This window comes from Taudactylus pleione, unplaced genomic scaffold (genome assembly GCF_031769625.1).
Source record: "Taudactylus pleione unplaced genomic scaffold, aTauple2 ptg000019l, whole genome shotgun sequence".
Classification (NCBI taxonomy): Eukaryota; Metazoa; Chordata; class Amphibia; order Anura; family Myobatrachidae; genus Taudactylus; species Taudactylus pleione.
Genome location: NW_028284421.1, coordinates 4,745,001 through 4,769,356, shown reverse-complemented (window position 1 = coordinate 4,769,356; position 24,356 = coordinate 4,745,001). Strand labels below are relative to the sequence as shown.

Genomic DNA, 24,356 nt, shown 5'->3' with positions numbered 1-24,356 from the left:
AAAGAAAAAAAAAAACCTTCACATTTTGGAGTTTGGTACATGGGGGTCAGATCGTAGTCCGTACTGATAATAATGGAGATGGTGATCTGCACTGATAGTTAGCCTTAGGCTATTAGTACATAGCGGTGATACATAAAGTTCTGCAAAAGCTGTAGTAGTTTCCCAAAGCCATTAAAATATTAAACAGGCAGACCAAAATTGTTCGGGCGCTAACTGACCCCCACGATCAGCGAAAAATGAGGATTGTTCAACGATTATCCACGATTTACGCCAATGTTTTTTTTCACCCTATCCTATTATTTGGTTTAATAGGATAGTTCTCCCGAAAACACATAGGTGCCGCGATAAGCTCGTGGACCTATGTGTTTTTGCTTTTTTTAAAACAAAAAAACCGCAGTTATCGTGGATTCTTTTTCGGGACACATCAGGTCCCGAAAAAAAACACTGATAAGTTTCAGCGTCAGGCCGACTTCAGGGCTAATTGGATAGCCCCGGGCGAAGTAATTAGCCGCGGTAACTTACCGCAGCTAATTGGATACCCCCCAAGATGGTCAAACTGGTTGTTGTCTGCGATGAGTATTTTATGTTGCTATAACAACTGCTGTCTTCCACTCCTATCCCGAAGCAATATCTTCGATGAGGTGACTGGATATCCCTCATCAATGTGAAAGATAAAATGAAACCATCTATCAGAGCTTGCAACACCAGGTCAGTACAGTAAGGAGCCCCAATTTGGGTCTCTGGCAAGCATTCTTTTTGGGTCTGGAAAGAACGGCACACTAACACATGGGTGAAAATAAAAAAAAGACGAATGAGTCTAAAAGTTAAATGTCAGGTGTTCCAATGCTTTATTGTCAACTTACTAATTCAAGTAAGCAGAAATAATTTAAATTTTATTTAAAAGATAGTAATTTGCACATGAATGGGCAAAGATTGTCCAGTGGCATATTGTAACTTAAAAGTTTCAAGATCAGACATAACTAAACGACATGGACCACCTGCCATCACTGTAGTATAAGTTGGATTGACCACCAGTGTCTGGACATAACCAGAACTACCCAGGAATGTATGACGCATTCTATTTAGGTGTGACTTAAATACAGTAAATTATACCATTCACTGTGCCAACTACAGACCTGTCTCACTGTTGTACTGAATCTAAAGGTTATTGAAATAAAAATTTGACAACAGGTAAAAAGTCCTTCTCCCATCTCTAATCCACCCTAATTGATCAAGTTAGATTCATCCCAGGCCATCAGACCCCACATAACGTCAGGCAAGCAAACAAACAGTCAGGTGCATAAATATTGGGACATTGACAGGAATTTCATATTTTTACCTCTATTCACTACCACAATGGCTTTGAAATGAAACAAACAAGATGTGATTTAACTGCAGACTTCAGATTTAATTTGAGGGTAATTACATCCAAATCAGGTGAACCTTGTAGGAATTACAACGGCTTCTATATGTGCCTCCCACTGAGCTATCTATGGTTCGCTGACCAATAACACTCACGAATCAGCATGGTAAGACTGATGTTGGTGAACCTATTGACAGAGTGGAAGGGTCAAAGATCTGGGAAAGTAATTTTAACGTACAAGACAGCAGGGGTCAGTGCAGGCCGGGAAAGACACAGGCACAGCAGTCACTGCAGGCGACACTCAGCACATGCACTCCTGTGCATGATATGAACACCGCAATACTATAGGCACGAATCTCCGCCGGAGCGGATGAGGATCTGCTTCCTCCCTCATTGCAAAATCTAGTAGCCAGGCAGCAAAATCTGGTAGCCATGGCGACCTGGCCCCCGGGATTTGTCAAGCCCTGACCTATGGTATCTCTCTTCTCCCCCCTCACCCAGGATTCCCCCAACCACTCATCTTTCATCCTACCTTCCACATAACAGCAAGTTAACCCCACGTCACGGACTGTCCTCATCACTCTATATTATTTTAACACATGTAGATTCTCTTAATATTGTTATCCTCATTTTGTAATCAAACCTATGTAGGTTTGGACTTTTTTACTAGCTGAACCATATTTTCTGGCCTGAGCCTTTACTCGTATGGCGATTGACAAATATCTATAGGAAATTAAATAACAATCCCTGCCCCTATGATATCTTCCTATATCTCCACCTAGATCTCTGTATTTCAAGGGACACTTTTTTTCAACTTGTTGCTACTATTTACTTCTGTCAGCCTGCTCATAAGAAACATATTCTACAATTTGTCAAAAAAGCCTTCACTAAATTGAAAAGGCTATTAAAAGCATTACTTACAAAAGAAGGGCCTCCACTTTAAAATATGCTACTATGACATTATGGGCCATATCCAATTAGATGCTATAACATTAAGTTTTTGCATGTGTAAACTTAGCACACCATTCACCAAAATCTGGCACTTTTCACACGTATGCACAATCCCGTTATTCGCGTGATCCTATTGCAAAAGACGCGATGAGGCCTTTGTGCAAAAATTATCCATGCTGTTAGCGGCAAAAACTACAGGTGAAAATTGGGAAAACTGCCCGTACCCCAAAAAAATTCCAACTAATACTAGGTAACAGTATAGAAGTCTGTTGAGGGACATAATCAAATGGTTTGGTATTCTTAAATTGTGTCAAATAGCTGTTATAAGCATTTTTCTGAAACAGTGAAAAAGTTAAAGGCTATAATTTTGTGAAAAAATAAATACTGTAGTTAAATTGGAGGTACCTTAAAATGAGTGTAGTCTATATTTTTGTGACATAAAACTGCATTTTTTTTTAAATAAAATAAAAATACACCTGTCACATGCACCAACAATCATAAAAGCACCGGTTCCATCTACAGACTACCCCCAAAATACCAATCCCACTACTTTTTACTTTTTCACCCCAAAAATAATATGTAATTATTGGCAGAATTAAGCTAAATAATTTTTTTTTGCCTACTTAGTCATTAAGGGGGTACCCAAGTGGTTCTGAAGTCCTGTCATTTTTTGCCAAAAATAGGGGTATCGCACAACTTTCCACCTGCTCTGAGATGGTGAAAACTTTTTGCAGCTTTTGACTATGGAGAATCCGCATGTGTGAAAAGCCGCAGCTAACAGGGTAGCGGTATATGCATTTTGTGTGAAAAGTTAGCACCGGTGAGAACTTTTTGCACAAATGCCCTACATTGTGGAAATATGTTTTTTACCCTCTTGCTAGAGTTGTGAAAAGCCCAGCAAATAAGGACAGGGAACAGGAAGAAAAAAAACAAAGATAACAATGACAACTTTTGCTTCCAACAGTATGAAGGTTAAAATATCTATGCAGTGTGGCAATGAAGACATTACTATAACCTCATGAAATAGGAAAGATTAAACGTTTTTCCTTAATTAAATTACATCAAGAACGGTATGTCTATATGTCCGCTGCAATAATTACACCTCCTGGCATTCTCAGATTCTGCATGATCCATTTGTTCCCACTCAGCTTGTCTGAACAGGCTACAACAGCTGAGTTTACCATTAGGCCACTTTGCAAAAGAATTAGAAATAATTGGTAAAGCATGAGAATTTTAAAATACAAGCATGACAAAAATGCTTGAATAAGCAATTTTAAATACTACCTAAAATTTAACAAATCCTAAATCTTACTAAAATAATTAGATCATTATCAGATTATAACAGAATTATTCAGATTAAATATTATATATATATATATATATATATATATATATACACATATACTATATGGACAAAAGTATTAGACCACACCTGTTAATTATTGAATTGAGGTGTTTCAATCAGACCAGTTGCCACAGGTTTATAAAATCAAGCACCTAGCCATGCAGTCTCCATTTCCAAACATTTGTAATACAAAATGGGTAATTCTGAAGAGCTCGGTGACTTCAAGCATGGTAGTGTGATAGGATGCCACCTTTGCAATAAGATGGTTCATGAAATTTCATCCCTGCTGGATATTCCACGGTCAACTGTAAGTGATACTATTAGAAAGTGGAAGAGTTTAGGAACAATAGCAACTCAGCCACGAAGCGGAAGACCACATAAAATCATAGAGCGTGGCCAACAACTGCTAAGGCACATGGTTCGTAGAAGTCACCAACACTCTGCTGATTCCATAGCTGAAGAGTTCCAGACTATCACTGGCATTAATGTAAGTACAAAAACTGTGGTGGGAGCTTAATGGAATGGGTTTACATGGCCAAGCAGCTGCATGCAAGCCTCACATCACTACGTCTAATGCCAAGCGTCGGATGGAGTGGTGTAAAGCACATTGACACTGGAGCAGTGTAAACGTGTTCTGTGGAGTGACTAATTACGCTTTTCTGTTTGGCAGTCAGATGGGAGAGGCTGGGTTTGGCGGATGCCAGGAGAACGTTACCTGGCTGCATTGTGCCAACTGTGAAGTTTGGTGGAAGAGGGATAATGGTATGGGGCTGTTTTTCAGGGTCTGGGCTAGGCCCCTTATCTTTAGTAAAGGGCAACAAGGGCAATCCTAATGCTTCAGTATATCAAGAAATTTTGGACAATGCTATGCTTCCAACTTTGTGACAACAGTTTGGGAAAAACCCTTTCTATTCCAACATGAGTATGCCCCAGTGCACAAAGCAAGGACTATAAAGATGTGGTTTGATGAGTTTGGTGTGGAAGAACTTGACTGGCCTGCACAGAGCCCTGAGCACCTTTGGGATGAACTGAAAGGGAAATTGCGAGCCAGGCCTTCTCGTCCAACATCAGTGCCTGACCTCATAAATGCTCTACAGAATGAATGGGCACAAATGCTAATAGAAACCCTCTAAAATTTTGTGGAAACCCTTCCAAGAAGAGTGGAAGCTGTTACAGCTGCAAAAGGGGGACCAACTCCATATTCAAGTATATGTATTTGAATACAATGTCATTACAGTCTCTGTTGGTGTAATGGTCAGACGTCCGAAAACTTTTGTCCATATAGTGTACATACACACGACCATATTTATTTATTACCAGTTATTTATATAGCGCACACATATTCCGCAGCGCTTTACAGAGAGAATATTTTTTGGCCATTCACTTCAGTCCCTGCCCCAGTTCCTTACCACATACTCACACACAAACATACACAATTAACCTACCAGTATATTTTTGGAGTGTGGGACGAAACCGGAGTACCCGGAGGAAACCCACGCAAGCACAGGGAGAATATACAAACTCCACACAGTTATGTGGAGAATATCCCGAGTCGGCGCCGGCAAAATTCCGGGTCTGATCCGGATAGGAACTTTGTTCCAACTCCGGGTCAGACCCGGAATTTAGGTGGAAAAGGGGTATAAGTGAATGCGGACTTTACATGAGAATATATATATAAAAAAAATCTAAATAATTTGAATACACACGCTTAGGCAACAGATTTTTTTTCAATATAGCTGAATTGTTGTATTATGGGGGATTTGATATGACGCCAGCTTTAATGACTGCAGCTAAGCTAGCAAGATCATAGTCGCTCAGTGGGATGAAATGAGCTTGTACTGTATGTGAAGATCTATTATGTTTAAAAGCACCATAATTAATCTACAAAAGGATACAGAAAAGAATTTGAACTCTAAATAGTGCCACTTAAAGAAAATCACAGCTATGGTCAAAACTCAAAAGGATTCTTATAGTAGGATGTCCTTATAATAATCTGTTTGATGCTAATTGCTTACCCGTGTGCCAACGGATTGCACGTTTTTCATCTTGGCTAAAAGCAAAGCCCCTATCTCTGTGCCTCTGAATCAACAGGATCATTCTGGAATTCATTAGTTGGAAACACGAGAGACAAGCTACATAATAGCTTTGCTGCATGCACAGCACACTTCAAAAATAACTAAATGAATATGGAAATGCATCTTTCTGTGGCAAATTGTTCATTATTGAATCATTATCAACCCTTGTTAGAATTTTCGCTCTCTTCTGGTATGTACAAGATCATTAAAGTGTTTAAGAGCTCCATCATGAAAGACAGTGACACTTTATAATCCACTATCTCTTCAGGCAAATACGCTTATGGCTGAGCATAATACTCAAAATAACAACATCCTCTTGACGTATAATTCCTCCTGTTTTAGTAATGATTCTTTTAAGTGCTAACAGCAGCAATGAAATATGATGCTGAAGTCTACACTTGTTAACACTTTCAATGACTACAACTGCTTATATGTATAAACCACCATTAAAAGGATAACTCAACTTTTATAGATTGCTATTTTTAATATATTTAGAACCAAAGGGTTAATTTTAGTATTACTTCCCTAACTGCACTGCTTTTAAATATAAACTACCTGTTAGAGAAGTGTTTCTTAACTCCAGGAATCATGCACCCCGATGGCTCATGTTTTCAGGATTTCTTCAATCATGCAGAAGTGATTTTTATTTGAATCATCTGGGTCAGTCCATGATCCTGTTTCCACAGACAAGGCTGTTAGGTGTGCATGGCGACTCATTGAGAAACACTATGGAAGAGATGTATCAAACCTTGGAAAGAGATAATGTGCCAATCAATCAGCTTCTAAATGTCCCTTTACTGTCTTTGGGCCTCATTTATAAACAAATAATTTTTATTCAATAGTGTTAAAACTCGTTGCATATGATAAATGGTGCTCCAGCCAATCAGCTCCCAACAGTCATTTTTCAAACAAACGAGAGGAGCTGATTGGCTGTTGCACCATTATCATACGCAAAAGTTAGAAGCCGATTGTTAAGGCGAAATCCCGCTTGCGGGGGCCCACGTCATTACGCAGTCTAGCCTCCGGTCTCAGGAGACGGACCGGAGGCGCTGATGGGGACACTGGTCCACCCACGACTCCACTAGACCATCAGGGCACTAATATACTGGCGCAGAGGCATATTTAGAGGCCAGGGGACCCGGTGGTTAACGTCAGCACTTGGAGAAGGCGGTCTCCCTGCAGGCCATCCCCCAGCTCAGGGCGCCATTCCACTGCGGTCTAGCTGTTCCCTGAGTTGTTCCTCCCTCCTCCGAGAACGCTTGGTCCAGTCTCCCTGTATACCTTTCCCACGGGCCAGGTTATACAGCGCTATATCCTACCAACCACTACGGTCTGTGTAGTTTATTGTAGTGCCAATTGCAGATATGTATTTTATTTTTTTTCTGTGTTTGTATGTGACTTGTGCTAGCGCTGATCTCTAATTTCTATACTGTCAGTCTATACCTGTCCCTTTATTCTAATTTACCCTGACATACTAAGGTATAGGGGGTTCATTGTACCTCACATCTCCTATAGTTATATGATTCTGACATATCATCTGGGGAGGCAGAAGACGCAGACCTCTCTCACTCTGATTCCGTCTCAGGAGACGAGGAGCCACCTTCTAAATTAAATATACCTACTCTTGTGAGAGCTGTAAAATCTATTTTACAAATAGAAGAGGAAGAACCCGCTCCTAAGGGTTTTCAATTTTGTCAGGAGCCAGTTAACCTGCCAGTATGTTTAAATGAAAGAAGATTGACCAGTTAAGGCCATTGGGTCACCACACAATGAAAACGCTCACTAGCCCTCGTTTTGTGTTCTTTGTATTATTCAATCAAGAGTATTTTAGTGGCGGCACTCCTCTTACACAATATAATTATTTTTGTATCACATTATGTTTCGGTGCCCAATTTATATTAAGAACAGTCCTGTGTGGTATCTTACCTATGTTTCAAAACACTTAGCACATAACAAGGGTCTTGCATACACAATATGCTACCAGACAATCATGCTTTGTAAAGATTCTTCATGAGTTAATGAATTTCTTCTTTTAAAAAAAAAAAAAATTAAATTTAAAAAATACAAAGTGTGATTTGTGATTGTATGAAAGCCGTAAGCATTGCAGATGTAGTTTTCAATTGAGTTAATGTATGTATTGAATGCAAGTCAGTGGATAAGTGAGAGATGTATAAATCGAGAGAGAGAGATGTATCAATCGAGAGAGAGAGAGAGAGATGTATCAATCGAGAGAGAGAGAGAGAGAGAGAGAGAGATGTATCAATCGAGAGAGAGAGAGAGAGAGAGAGAGAGAGAGAGAGAGAGAATTTAACTAGCACCTTCTAGAAGATAATAGCTAGAATCTGATTGGTTGCTATGGGCAACATCACTTTTAGTTCCGGGTTGCAGTCTAGGGAGCTTGCTAGCTAGTCCCCCCCCCCCCCCCCCAAGAGCCACGCCAGGAGTACCTAGCCGGGGCTTGGTGTCACAGCGCCGCAGAGAGGTGATGGAGCAGTAGTCTTTTGCTGCTGCTCAGTTTAAAACACTAGAAATAAAAAATAAAAATAAGCTTGGGCTGCTTCAAGCAGCCCCAGGGGTAAATTTAATAAGTTAGCCTTTTTAAAAGTGAGTTTTAAAAGTGATGTCGCCCATAGCAACCAATCAGATTCTAGCTATTATCTTCTAGAAGGTGCTAGTTAAATGTTAAGTAGAATCTGATTGGTATCTATGGGCATCACCACTTAAAACTCACTTCTAAAAACTCTCACTTTAGTAAATTTACCCCCCACTGTTAAATGGTGACCCAGCTCCTGTCGGACACCAACGAAACGGAGTTGCCCTCAGGCTGTGGGTGGGGTATAGCGGGAAGGACCAAAGCATGCTGGGATTGAAAAGCTTTGCTGTTGGTGTCCGGTCCTCAAAGTTCCCACCTACACCCCATTGTCTCCCTGTAGAGCCCTATGGACCTGAAATATTTTGGTGCTTTTAAGTCACAATGGGGGCAATTCAATTGAGCGAGATGTGAATAGCATCGGGAAGGAGTTCCCGGGGCTATTCAATTGACTGTGTTGGTAGCCAGACTAAAATATTTCTTCTAACTAAAGTGCCGACCACAATGCTGTTTTTCAGCTTAGCTAACAACATTGCGACCAGCACTTAAGCCGGAAAATGCACTAAAACACCCTACATGAAGCTTGCTAACCAGCATCTCCCAACTAAGTGCCGGACGCGAGGGAAGCAACTGAATAGCTCTGGGAACTCTTTCCCAGCACTATTCACACTGCATTCAATTGAATTGTGCCCAATGTGTGTCATTCAAATTTTGAATTTTATTAAGTATACATTAAAAAAAGGACTATACCAACATGGTTATCTTTAAGGTAACCAAACATAAAAGGGAAGTACCTTTATTTTAATTATATTTTACGAATATTGTTATTATTGTTTCATTATATGGCGCCACAAGGGTTCCGCAGCGCCTTACAAAGTACATAAACAAATAGGTGACCAGTGACTAAAGGTGCGTACACACTGGGCAATTAAAGTGGATGACTGAACGATAACGATATTTTTAACACCAAAACTATGAACGATAACGACGATGCACGTGCCCGCAGGCCGTTCGTCATTATCGTTCATCGGGTAAACATGCATGCCAACCTCATAATATTGTCAGGTTGCTGCATGTTTGGGAATGGGGGAGAGAGCCCGGCGCTGAACGATATAGTTTATGATATCGTTCAGCGGGTGTGCTCATTGTCATGAACGACATTGAGTACACCCTGCTGGGGACACACTACACGATATCGCTCAGGGAGCATATCGTCTAGTGTTTGCGCTCCTTTACAGAACAATACAATACAGGACAAGGACATGGATAATATACATAGCTACATTAGCAATCATAACACCCACATAAGCAGCCGAGCTTAAGCAACCAAGTGTTAGGTGCCCTAGTGGGAAGTAAGGAGTAGATGAAGGTAAAGTAAAAAGCACCACCAGAGGTAAGAGGGCCCTGCTCGTAAGAGCTTACATTCCAAAGGGGAGGGGCAGACAAACAGCCGTGACACAGATGGGGTAGGCAGGGAGGAAGGAGTATGTAGCAGCAAGTTAGGATGAGAGCTGGAAGGCTTTGATGAAGTAGTGGGTCTTGAGAGCCTGTTTGAAGGATTGTAGAGAGGTGGAGAGTCTGATGGGGAGAGGGAGAGAGTTACAAAGGTGGGGAGCAGCATGGGCAAAATCTTGGGAGGCGGGAGTGGGAGGAAGTTATCAGTTGGCAGGAGAGGCGGCGTGCATTTGTTGATTGAAGAGGGCAGAGATGTAAATGGGAGAGGAATGTGTGAGGGCTTTGTAGGAGAGTGTAAGAATCTTGAATTGGGTTCTGAAAGGGAAGGGGAGCCAGTGTAGGGCTTGTAGGAGAGAGGAGGCAGATGAACATTTGGAGGGGGAAGATGAGCCGAGCAGCAGCACTGAGGACAGACTGGAGAGGAGAGAGATGGGAGTTGGGGAGGCCAGATAGGAGGAATTTACAATAGTCCAATCTGCAGATGACCAGTGAGCGGATAAGGGTTTTAGTAGTATCCTGGGTGAGAAAGGGTCTGATCTTGGAAAAAAAATAGATGGAAATGACAGGACTGTGAGAGGTGCTGGATATGTGGTTTGAAGGAGAGGGAAGAGTCCAGGATAACTCCCAAGACAGCGCACTTTGGGGCTAGAGTTGATAGTTGTGCCATCAATTGATAAATAGTGAAAAGTGTGGTTATGCGTGTGTAAACTTTTGGATTAGGGGTACCGTGAAAACAATGCTGATACACTAGGGCGCCATGATTCAAAAAAGTTTGGGAACCACTGCATTACACCATAAAAAAGAACGAATACAACATGGTTATCGTTCAATTGTTCATTAATCGTGCAGCGCATATGCCGACATCGACCAGCGATGCAAGCTCCGTTTGGTCGTTTGGGGATGAGGGAGGGTGCCTGCACTGAACGACATTGTTCAGTGTGGGCCAATATGCACTGCACAATATGATGAACGATTACAATGTTGTAATCGTAAAGTCGTTCTACACTTGTGTAGTGGATACGCACCTTTAGACATATTAAGATTATGAAATCGCTGGGACATCCAGGAAGAGATAGCAGAGAGACAGTTTGAGATACGAGTAAGGAGAGAGGGGGAGAGGTCAGGGGAGGAAAGTTAGATCTAAGAGTCCTCAGCATAGAGATGATATCTGAAGTCAAAAGAGCTGATGAGTTCACCTAGAGAGGACATATAGAGTGAGAATAGGAGAGGTCCAAGAACAGAATCTTGGGGAATGCCTACTGTAAGAGGATGTTGGGGGGGGGGAGGGACCTTTAAATAAAGGTTTACAATTTGTTTATACTTCATTATTTTAGAGGAATACCATGTGAGAAAATTTCTCCTTAATGTATAAAATTATACAGTAATCACACACAGCGACTTGAACACGTGAAATGACAAAAGATTCACCTCTCATTACTACTTATACTTTCCACATACCGTATATACTCGAGTATAAGCCGAGTTTTTCGGCTTATACTCGAGTGAAGTGCTACACAGCACAAACACACAGCCGCTGGAATACTGGGGGCACTACCAGGGGCTGATTAATGCAAGGGGCACTAAAAGGGGGGATTACCACTGGGGGAACTACATGGGGGGATTACTACAGGGGGCACTACCAGGGGGGGATTACTACAGGGGGCACTAAAAGGGGGGATTACCACTGGGGGTACTACCAGGGGGGAATTACTACTGGGGGCACTAAAAGGGGGGGATTACCACTGGGGCACTACCAGGGGGGGGGATTACCACTGGAGGCACTGAAAGGGGGGATTACCACTGGGGGCACTACCAGGAGGGATTACTACTGGGGGCACAACCAGGACTAATTACTACTGGGGGCACTACCAGCTGCTGCCATTTCCCACCCTAGGCTTATACTCGAGTCAATAACTTTTCCCAGTTTTTTGTGGTAAAAGTAGGTACCTCGGCTTATATTCGGGTCGACTTATACTCGAGTATATACGGTATAATGAAGTTTGTGACAATTCAAGAAGTTAAGACTGATGGTGCAGCACATATCGAAACCTCTTCTGTACTGTGTCTGCACTCACCAGGTGCCAGTGGTAAACTCCCCCATTCAGTGTTCACCTGAAGAGGAAGGCACCTTAATTGACTGACAAAGAGAAAGTGATCAAGAAATTTAGGGCAGATTTATCAAATCATGGAGAGAGATAAAAGTATGAACCAATCAGCTTTAAGTGTCTCTTTACAGGCTGTGCTAGAAAAATTAGTTGAAAGCGGATTGGTTGGTACTTTCTCTCTCTCCAAGATTGATAGATCTTCCTTAGCTTGATAATAAACTAGCTTTGATATATATACACAATACAATCTATCATCTGATTGCGGATCAGAGTGATATATTGTACACATTGTATAGAGTGTATGCCCAATCTGTTGAGCCCATGATACATTGAATAGTCCCATCTGCTGTGCTGCACATCAGTTGGTATGATTCCATGGCCAATGCGGTGTTGTTACATGCAGTATGTAAAGTTACTTTGCGCCGTCGTGTAGTGTTGACGGCGACACAATGTATCATTACACCACACTGCCGCATCGCTGGGTGACACTGTCGGAAGCTGTGTACCTAGCTTAGCATTGCATGTTGTACAGATCTCCTTGTTGGAACACAAGTGTATCCATTACTGACGGACACGTTTTAAAAGATCTACTGGTAGTGCCAATTATTTGAATTGTGACACTGAGGAGATCTGTAAAACATGCACTGTTAGGGGCCCCTGAGAACTGGAGTTGGGAAAAATGGACATAGATTAAAGCATGAATTTGTACAAGGTTGCCGTCACATTATGATCTTGTTTTCATACCTTTTAAAAATAATTAAAAACGTACAACCTACTGTAAAATAAGGCTGGCTGTGTATCTTAAGAGACTGAACTAAAATGTCAGCAGATCTTACGATGATACCAGATTTACCTTCGTAGACACCAATGCTTTGAAAAAGATTAAGAAAGCAGACAAAGCAGAAAGACTTCCAAAAGAAATTGCAGACCACCAGGATTTGGATTTAGCTAATCCACTTAGATTACCATAGCTGTGTCTTAAAAGGACAATATAGAGATGGCAAAATAGGTCACAGAGGCAACAATACTGTACAATATCAACAGCCAACACAAAAAAATGTGGAACACAGACTAGCAAAAGGTTTACATCTAGTTTGTAAAATGTATAAAATCGATACAATAGCCCTCCGTAACTAGACAAACTTTTAAAGCAATGTAAATGTAAAGAGGTAGAAGTTGAATCAAATATAATGCATATTTTTCCACAACCACAATTTAAAATGCACAAAATGAAGTTGTCAATGTCACTGCACAGCTCATTAACTGCCCAAAACAACATTAGTAAAAACATTGTCATTGTCAAATAGAAAAAAAAACAAAAACATATTTAATTCCTCACCTGTACCTTCATGTAAAACCAGCCATTTTGTGTGCTGAAGGGGATAATGCACCTTATACCCCTTTTCCACCGGCTTGAAAATCCCGGGTTATTGCGCGTTCATGCGCAAACAACCCAGGATTTTTGTCGGTGGAAACGGCTCCACCCAGGTCCAGTCACCCAGGAATCCTTCCAGGGTACCTAGCAGGGTCGTTTGATCCGAGTGCAGTTTACACACGGGGGAGCCGCGCTCCGGTGCAGGAAGATTATGTCATATCCTAGTGCAAGCACTGCACTTGTGCTGATCTGGGAATGACCAGGGTAGGCACTGCCGTGAAAAAGGGGTCTGACCCGGTTTGGAACTGTGTTTCAAATACTGGGTCACACCAGGGACTTTGGTGGTAAAGTGGTATAAGTAAATCATTAAGAAGTGGTGATGTCAAAGAAGCACTTCATCACTATTATTTATGAGGCCTGACCAATATTGAAGAGACTGGCTTCTAGTGAATTGACAGGATGTATTCATTTTGACATTTCAATGCTGGGAATAAAAACACACTAGATGAATGTATACAAAAATTAAGTAATTAAAACAGACTAGCACAGTAACATATTCCAGTTACCTCCCTTTGGCACAAATTAAGGTCAAGCAAGATTTTAATAAAACACGCTCCTTAATTAATAAACTGAGGGATCCACTCACTACCCATGCTATTAAATCAGGGGTGGGGAACCTTTTTTCTGGCAAGGTCCATTTTGATATATAGAACATTATTTGAGACCCAGGTGCAGGCCATGCCCCCTCCGTGTGATGTCTCACGGGGGTGGGGTCACAATCGCCGGCGATTACAGCAATGCCTGGAACATCCTGAGGATGCTCCAGGGAGCTGTAAGGACAGCGGTGTGGCAGTCTGAAGCGTCCTAAGGACTCTCCAAGCGGCACTGCTGCATAGATTCTGGCTGCTGTGTGCCATTCTAGGCACCCTGCTAGCCAGATGAGGCTAGCAGAAAAAAGCTCAGGGGGCCAGACCAAATGATTCTGAGGGCCTTATACAACCCCCCGGCCTGAGGTTCCCCATCCCTGCATTAAATGGTTACAAAATTCTACTGGGCCAATTGACATCAAGGCCACAGTCCTGAACAATTCTGAATCGCAGAAGGGTAAAATATGCATAAACAACTATATATGGTTGTGAGTAGTGGTAACAAGACATGCACTCTACAATAGAAATAACCTGCTCTGTATTGAGTAGAACAGTAGATTAAAAACCAAGAACGACAAGCTGTGGATTGGGCAATACTTGTGATATTAAAAACTAGCCACTGTTCATGTTTTGAATAGTTTGTGTGGAAAAAAATACTTAAAAATAATCAGCCTAATCATTTCTAAACATTACCACGTTTTGTAGCTCTACTGGCAGATACAGAAAATAAATCAAATTAAGAACATTTAAGTTAAAGTCTGAAACGTAAACTGATGAACAGGCGATTGCCAACGTCCAGATGCTGTGTGTGTCATGCTGACAAAGGGATGAAAAGGTCTCCAAAGGAAAGAAGCTTTGAGGGGCTGCTCGTGAGCATTACCTACTTACCCATCAGATTTGAGTTCATGAAAGGTGTCGGGGACAATCCTTCATGGGGCCCTAATCGACTGTCATTCAAGTGTTCACTGTAATGAGGACTGTCTGCAAAACCCTAGGGAAAAGAGAGCAGAGTATTAAGCAGATTATGTGGCAGTCTTGCTAATTGACTGTAATGACACTCCTAATTCATGTATAGAGTTGTAATTGGCCACTGTCATGATAAACTTAGCTTTCAGCTCAAAACATGTTGTAGTCATCTAGCTTATATATATTATCTTATTAGACATTATGCAGAATGGAAAATCCTCAATTCTGTCAAAGATAAAACAGAAGTTACATGACAACTACAAACAATTGCTGTAATAGGTACAGTGAAGTAAAAACATGAAGAGACCCAGTAGTTACAAAAAAAAAAAAAAAAAGGGATTAAAAATTGTATTTCTTTACCGATCTAGGATGTAAAACTGAAACAGCACCTGTATTGCAAACGTGCATTAAAGGTAAAACATACATGAGTGCATTATCAGTGTATTTCTCTTGAGAAAATAAGATGTTGCCTCATGAGAGAACAAAAAAAAAAAAAAGAGTTTAAAGTACTTTAAAGTTAAATTATGACAGGTTATATCTACCAGAGGTCTGTAAAGCAGGCCTGCATATATATGGACGCAGGTTTCAGGGATGCAGAGATCACCTTCTGCTGGACAGTGTTGTTTCTCTGTACAGACCTGTGAATATTCAGGTCTCTAATAATATTATTGTAAGTTGTGAGCAGGATTCAATAGGACTTTAACAGGTAATTGATATTTAGACATCTGTCAGGGATATGGTCTGGAGAAAAGCACATATCTATTAGACTTCATACAGCAAAAACAGTGGCCATAAACTCAACAATTATTATTTTTGCCCATAGGCCAAGAATCAGGATAATATTCAATAGAATGTATCCATTCTACGGTGATATCAGTGCTGGCTACCACCGGCATTCTATCCAGAGGCTGCATAAATAACAGGCAAATAGCAAAATGTAATTGTTGACAACTACTGCTAAAAGGTATTGTTTTGTGTGTGCCGAATCCAAGACTGATCTATAGTACACTATAAAACTAGCGAAATAGACAAGTGATGGACATGAAAACAGAATCACTGACATTTACAACTTGATCATGACTGCAAAGATCTCCTCCGGTAGCCAATGCTTCGCCTGTCAGACAGACAACCTGAAGCAGCAACTGTTAAGGAAATCAAGGGGCTACAAGCCAAGGTTAATACTAAAAATGAAAGAAAACCAACATACAAATTAAAAAAACACGAGTATAAAATTAGAGATATAGTATAACATCCCTCAGTTAAACGCTTTTTCTTCGAGGTCCATAGGATCTACCTTGGGGTATGTAGTTGGAGTGATCCATTGCACCAAACAGCTTACAGCTTTGAAGCTCCCAGCATGCACAGTTCCTCCTATCTATATACCCCAACCCCAAGCATTGGGTTTGTAAACAAGCCTAACGGCAAGAGACGGAAAGTGGAGAAGGAAGTACAATGTGCCCAAGAATCACTCTCAAAATACGAAGAGGGAATCAGTGATACAATAAAGCAAAGAACAGATCCCAACTGAGGCCAGGTGCGTCAGTGTGGGTGTCATGTGGACCTCGAAGAAAAAAAAGTTAACTGAGGTATGTTATACCATAACTCAAATTTTCTTCTTCAGGATCCATAGGATCTACCTTGGGGACGTCCTAAAGCAGTTCCCTTAAGGGTGGGGACGCTCCTGAGCAGAGAGGAGGTTCCGCTGCCCAAACGAAGCATCTTGGGAAGCAAAAGTATCAAATGCATAAAATTTGATAAAGGTATGGACGGAAAACCAAGTGGCAGCCTTGCACAGCTGTTCAGCCGGGGGCGCCATGTCTAACCACCCACGATGGTCCCACAGACCGAGTAGAATGCGCTGTCACCTTGTTTGGGACAGGGAGATCAGTGTATAGACCCGAGAAATAGTCATACGCAACCAGCGAGCCAAAAGTCTGTTTGTTAGGCCAGCCTCGTTTGTGAAACCCATATAACACAAAGAGCGCATCTGAATTCCTGATGGACCTGGTACGATCCACGTAGTGTCACAAGCCGCCGCACTGTGAATGCTGTGCGAGGTGAATGCCGGGCAAGTGTTCGCTGAATCTTTGCCTACCTCCTATCCATCATTCTAGCATCAGTCCGGATTGGCTCCTGCATCTATATCCTGCTGGCGCTAACGCTGCTCCGATGCCGGTGATAGAGTTTTCGTGTTTCCGATTCTGGCAATGTCTCCTGTTATCCAGTCGAGCTCCAGTTCTTCTGTCTATATGCATATTGTTATTCTGCCGTTTGTACCATCTAGGCGGCACAGTTCACATATAATCTACCTGCCGCTTTTGTCATCTAGGCGGCACGGTCCGCACTACAGCATCAGCTGCTGGTGTCAACCCGGCGGCATCGGCCACTCTGCAGCGTCAGCTGCTTGTGTCAAACTGGCAGCACAGGCCGCTCTACTGCGTCAGCTGCTTGTGTCAACCCGGCGGCACCGGCCTCACCACTGCGTCCAAAGTACACACCCGTGTACCAACGCCAGTGTCTTCCCAGAAGCACAAATCTTGTCTGTCACATCTAGCCAAGTTATTCCAGAACTCAAGGCTACTACACGACCCAAAGGCCGCATCTCATGGCCAGTCGGCCTCAGCTAGCCAAGTTATTCAAGCCCTCAAGGCTGCTACATGGCCCAAAGTCTGCATCTCATCTCATGGCCTACCGGTCTCTGCTAACCAAGGCTTTCCAGCCCTCAAGGCTGGTGCACGGCTAAAGGCCGCTTCTCATCTTACGGCCCACAGGCCCATCCAGCCAAGGTATTACAGCTCTCAAAGCTGCTTCTCGGCCACATCTACAGTAGCCCAGAAATACCATCCCTCAAGGCTGTTGCTGGTCATTACCCTCAAAAGTCACCCCCGTGGCATAACACGAACCACATCCAGGGAAGCTTCACCCTTAGAAAGGTCTGAAGACTGAAAGGCTGGGACTACAATTTCTTCATTAATATGAAAACGGGATACCACCTTTGGAAGGTAACCCGCTCTAGTACGAAGAACAGCTCTATTTTGATGAAAAATCAAATATGGAGAGCGACATGACAGTGCTGCCAAATCAGAAACTCTGAGAGCTGAGGAAATAGCGAGGAGAAAAAGTGTATTTGCTGGCAACAATATAAGGTTCACCTTATCCAGGGGCTCAAAAGGAGAAGCTTGCAGTGCCCCAAGAACCAAAGATAAATCACACGGTACCACCGGAGGGACTAATGGAGGTTGCAGATGGAGCACCACCTCTAAAAATGTTCTAACATCCAGCAGAGGAGCAATTATGCGCAGGAACCATACTGACAATGCAGAAACCTGAATTCTCAGGGTAGCCAGACGAAGACCTAAGCCTAATCCAGTCTGAAGAAAAGCAAGCAATCCTGAGATCCAGAATACTTTAGGGTCATATTTTCTGTGGAAACACCAAAGAAAAAATGAATGCCAAATCCTGTGATAGATGCGGGCCGAAGCAGGCTTCCTTGCCCTCAGCATCGTCTGGATCACAGAAATAGAGAAACCTTTGGCCTTTTAATACTGAAGACTCAAGAGCCATGCCGTCAAAGCCAGGCAAGGTAAATCCGGATATAGGCAGAGACCCTGCACTAGTAAATCTGGTCATAGCGGCAGTGGAAGTGGACCATCTATGGTTATACATGTCAGAACGGTGAACCAATGTCTCCTGGGCCAGGCAGGAGCTATTAGTAGTAACCTGCCGCCCTCCTGCTTGAACTTTCCGATGACCCTTGGGAGGAGGGAGATTGGAGGGAACAGGTATGCTAACCTCAAGTCCCATCTCACTGCCAGAGCGTCCACAAGGGCGGCTGAGGGTCCCTTGTTCTGGACCGGTACCTGTAATGTGACGCCATGAGGTTTACGTCTGGTAGTCCCCACCAATCCACCAGGAGTTGAAAGGCGTCCGTATGAAGAGCCCTTTCTCCGGCGTGTATGTCCTGCTATCTTAGGAAGTCTGCTTCCCAGTTGAGGACTCCTGGGATGAACATTGCCGAGATTGCTGGAAGATGCAGAATGTTCGTCACTTCCCTTATGGCTGCCGGACTTCGTGCACCTCCTTGATGATTGATATAGGCCACCGCAGTCGTGTTGTTGGACTGAATCTGGACAGGCCTGTCCTGAAGTAAGTCCTGTGCCAGAATGAGAGCTCTGTGCACTGCACGAAGCTCCAAAATATCTATCTGTAGGTGACTTTAATGATCCGTCCACCTTCCCTGAAAGGTGTGATGACCTGTCACCGCTCCCCGTCCTCGCAGACTTGCATTCGTGGTGAGGAGTATCCAATCTGGGACCCATAACGGGCGTCCCTTGTCTAAATGAGTCTGCAGCCACCAAGCGAGGGTGAGCCAAACCTCTGGCGAGATGCGGATCATCTGAGACTTTGGGCCTGATTCAGACCCGGACGCTATTTGCGGCCGCTCGCTGGCTAAAAGGGGCCGGCTATTTAAATCATGTGCTCGCACTGCATCGCGTAAAGCCGTCCACTAATAGCGAGCGGCCGCACTATGCGCTCGCACCTGTATAAAGACGCCCCTTTGCCACTTGCAACACATGGCAGTTGTAGGATTAAATCGGGAACATCGAGAGCCATCGGAGCTGCTTGTGGTAGCCTTTTCCCACCACAACATTGCGAGCAGTTCAGGCTAAAATACAACCTAGTCATGTGTGTAATGACGCTACTTTGCTAATTATGCACACCCATAAAATGCCGTTCTGACGGTCGGGCACGCCTGCGTTCGCACATCCACACCCCCGTTTTCAAGCACCTTCCCCTTTTACCACCCACAAACGGCACTGTCACTCACAATAGCAGCCCGACTGCGGGCTACGGTCGAGCACTTTCCCATCGCAATGACTGGTTCATGCACACGCATTGCGACTCATACGCATAATGCGAAAAATCGCTCAATGCGAGCAAGCGAAGCATAGCGTCCGGGTCTGAATCAGGCCCTTTATCCGCAGAAACAGACCATCCCAATGAGACAGAATCCATTGCTGCAGGGACCTGGAGTGGAACAGGACACCATGGAGCCCAGCACCTGCATTGCCAAGTGAACTGATACTTCCTGCTTGCAAAGTACACGGTGCACACAAGATTGAAGTGCTGCAATCTTGTCCACAGGCAGAAGGATCCTCTGTCCCAGAGAGTCCAGCAGCGCCCCTACGTGCACCATTTGCTGAGTTGGAGAAAGAGAAGACTTTGCCTACAAGAGCACGGCTGGATAATCAATTGGGAAGACAATGGTCATCTGGAGATGACATTGTAACATCTCCTGAGATTGTGCAAATATGGGGAGGTTGTCCAAATATGGCAGTATCTGGACTCCTTGTCTGAGATGAGCAGTCATGATGGCCATTATCTTGGTAAATACCCGAGAGGCTGTGGCCAACCCAAAGGGTAGAGCCTGAAATTGGTAATGTTGCTGATCTACCGCCATTCTCCAAAATCCTTTGTGAAATTGTGCAATAGGAACATGCAGATAAGCAACCTATATGTCCATGGAGACCATGAAATCTCCAGGCTCCATTGCCAGCATAATTGACAGTAGGTTATCCATACGGAATTTGGGCTCATGGATGAATCCGTTGAGAGACCTCAGATTCAGAATAGGGCAATGTGACCCATTTGGTTTCTGAATCAAAAACATTATTTGACTCCCGACCTCAGGAGGGCCCCAATAGCCTCCCGGAAGGCCAAAGATCTGACCGGGTCTACCGGAAGGGTTGTACCAACAAACCTCTGAGGTGGATACCTCAGGAACGTGATGGCGCAACCATGAGACGCCACCTCTCGAATCCAGGCATCTGTAGTCGTCTGATGCCAGGCATGAGATAACTGTAGAAGTCAGCCTCCCACCCTCCCACCCTGAGACCTTCCAGGGGGAGGCCCACCCCATCAGGCAGTGGGCTCATCGTCCGGCTTGGAAGCAGGACATCTGGTTGACAGGATTCCTGTGGGAATTATCCCAACTAGAGAAAGACTGTCCCTTTGGCTACCCTGTGGGCGAAAGGACAGAGCTGACGACTACCTATACTTAGGGGTAGTCATAGATGGCAACCCCGCATATTTAGAGGTCGCCAGAGAGGACACTATGTCATCCAGCTCTGGTCCAAACAGTACATTCCCAAAAAAAAGTATCTGCCTTCCAGGTCTTTAACCAAATGGTTCTTCGAGCCGCAACCGAAGTTGCCGATATCCTAGAAGCCAAGATACCTGCATCAATGACCGCTTCCCTCAAATACATAGCTGCTTCTTGCATCTGCCTGAGATGAGACAGCTGTTCTCTGGTAGCATTCGGCATGCTATCCTCCAGAGCCTTTTCGTCCATTCTTCCATAGCTTTGGCTAACCCAGGCTACAGCCATAGCTGGTCTGGTAATCGCTCTGATTTTAAATAGTTTTCTATCTGTAACCTCTTTTAATGAGAATGCTGCAGAAATGATTAATGTAGAGCTCTTGATCAATCTATTTACAACTTCCCATTTGTTACACTCACCAAGTGCAAATGGGTATCGAGAGGTTAAATTCCTTGTAACATGAAAATGCTTATTTGGAGTACACCATGCTTCAGACATGAGATTCGTCAGTTGTTCAGACTGAGGAAAATAATTTTTAGCCACCTTCTGACGCCTAAAGACCGGATTCTTAGAATAGACGAAGAGGTTGTTCCACCGAAATCTAAGGACAGATCTACCGCTCTCACCAGAAAGGGGACATCCACAGAGGATTGATGGTCGTCTTACACTGAGCAAGATCCTGAACTCTTGAGTATCAGAGTGCGATGAGGAGGTTGAGTCAGAATCCTGAGGCAATGTCTGAAGAGAACCTCTCTTATGCCCCTGCTTTCCTGCCACTGGTCTATTCGCCTGCACCACTTGCTGAGGGGCTATAGGTGGCAGCATACTCTGACTAGAGTGAGCAGAAGAATCAAACCAACAGGGATTCATGGTGGACATATACATAGAAGGATGCAAATGCTGTGGGTACCCCATAGCAGGCGACGCTGCGGTCCCGACCACCTAATGCGACAATACCTGAGCCCAAGAGGCCCACCCAGGGTGGTTCTTGTGCTGGTGCAGGTGTACAAGATAGAAAAGGTGCAGTTTACAACAGATGCTACACAACCTATCTTGCACAAAATCCAGTCAGGCCTGCAAAACAGGACTTACATGATTTTAGCACAGGAAGCTTATCCTTCTCTCATTTACCTTTAGACATGGCAATGTGTAACAGGTATAAATGCAATGTGACTTTGAAGCTGTGTGGGGTTTTTCATTTAGTCTTACTACATTCCCTCTCACAGTCCACACATAACCTCACATATTGTCTTTCTTTCATGCAGCCCACCAAGAAACTCTGCATTCTGGCCGTACCAAATTGCAATATATATAGCACCTATCCTTGTGTATCAATGCCTATTTCCCTATAGATTGTAAGCTTGCAAGCAGGGCCCTCTTACCTCTATGTCTGTCAGTTATTACCCTGTTTTGTTCTATCAATGTTTCCAATTGTAAAGCACAACGGAATATGCTGCGCTATATAAGAAACTGTTAATAAATAAATAAATAAATTTAGAGGGATGAGGAGAAACACAGTGATAGATATATCTGACAGTTTTTAAAACAAAAAGGCAGTATAAATACAGCAGCTAGTATTACAGTCACATACAATGCATTAATATAATCAAATGCTAAATGCAAATAGCCTCTGAATCAACTGACCAGCACCCTCAGGGGTATTGGTAGGATATAGTGCTATATACCTGACCCAAGGGAGAGGTATACAAGGAGACAGACCTAACCTCTGAGACCAACAGCTTTCATCAGCGCACCCAAGGTGGACTGTGAGCGTCTCACATCTCACATATGAGGTGGTCAGAAGTAGCAAACCAGATAAGGGAATCCGTAACCGGAAGTTGCGTCTGGGTTGGGGGATGAGCGACCGGGGGAGCGCCTATCTCCCCATAGCTGCGGTTTTGACGGCACGGGTATGCTGGCCTCACAGTAGTAGATGCTACCTAGTGTGCTCTAGTGCATCTACTACCCGCCCCCGGCGACAGACGATATGGGCCCCGGCTACCTCAGTGAGGACACGTTAAACGAGACCTTCACCCGCAGCTGCCTCCAATGCGTCTCCTACACCGGAGGCATGGACTGCTCCGCGCATGATTCCCCATGAGGAATCATCTTACCTGCCATCTCCGTGAATCCAATCGCAGTCCAGACCCCAGCGATGCCGCTTGCTGAGCCATGCTGAGGCCTGCTAAAATTCCCAGGGCATATAGCGGTACTGGCGTTTCGGCATCGGCGGAGGTAGAAGGATTCGGCGCCTAATACTACTAAACTCAGAAGTAAAAAAAAATAAAAAGGTAAAATCAAAAAAGAAAAAGCCTGGGACTACCTATGCAGTCCCGCTGTTAAAACGCTGCGTCTGGATACTTGCCGCGCGCCAAACAAAAAAACTGAATGCCTGTGGCTGGGGCGGGGGTACATAGAGAGGGGGACCTGTGTATGCTGGGAGCTTCAAAGCTGTAAGCTGTTTAGTGCAATGGATCACTCCAACTACATACCCCAAGGTAGATCCTGTGGACCCTATGGACCCTGAAGAAGAAAATAAGCTGAGTACACACTGACAGATATATTGGCCGATCAATTAATTGGCCAATATATCTGGTGCCTATCGACTAGTGTGTACCAGCGATATGTCTGAACGATGGACAGATATATCTGCAGACATAAATGTCCATTGGCAAGTGTGTACGAGCGATCAGCCGATCGCCCATACAGATGCTGCGGCGGGGTGGAGGACGAAACCCACCCCCGGACCAGTGGGATCTGTGGCTTTTTGGAAGAGGATAGTATATGAACGACCATCATCTACAGATATATCTGCTAGGTGTGTACCCACCTTAACCTAAAAAATATGCAACATGTGTTTGTCATTTCAACATTTCTATTGATTAGACAATGAAGACTAAAGCTGGGTACACATTAGATGACTTGCAAACAATGCAATGTCATCATCAACGATTTCCGTGGAACTCCCAGACAAAATATAGTGCATACACACTGTGCAATCTTACCAACGACCAAATGATATATTGTGCATCGTTAACAATTTCCAAATCCTTGGTTCGTTAATGATATATCATTGGCTGTACCAAACACCTGACAACCATCTTAAATATATCTGCAAAATAGGGGGCTGTACGATTGACACAGATGCATGCACAGATCAGTGAGATCCATGCATGCATGTGTGTAAAGGTGCCTGCCTACACACACAGCGATTTTTTTACACGATTTGCCCAATTCTGACGAATCGTGACAAATCGTGTAAAATATGCCCAAATTGTGAGTGTCCAGTCACGATCATGATGCCGATGCGCATACCCGCTGGTTGTACATCGCATCTTCAGATCTGCCGTGCTGTAGGGCAGATCTGACAATCTCAGTCACAAT

The 24,356-nt window shown here is 43.6% G+C and overlaps 1 protein-coding gene across 10 annotated transcripts in view; it reads right to left on the bottom strand.

The window, feature by feature from the left end:
* TCF12 (transcription factor 12) overlaps positions 1-24,356 on the bottom strand; it is a 292,270-nt gene that overhangs the window by 173,321 nt on the left and 94,593 nt on the right. For all 10 annotated transcript variants that reach the window (XM_088445100.1, XM_088445153.1, XM_088445177.1 and 7 more), the window contains exon 5: positions 14,795-14,897. In XM_088445100.1, the coding sequence (XP_088301226.1) occupies positions 14,795-14,897 (103 nt within the window). The remainder of the gene's footprint in view (positions 1-14,794; positions 14,898-24,356) is intronic.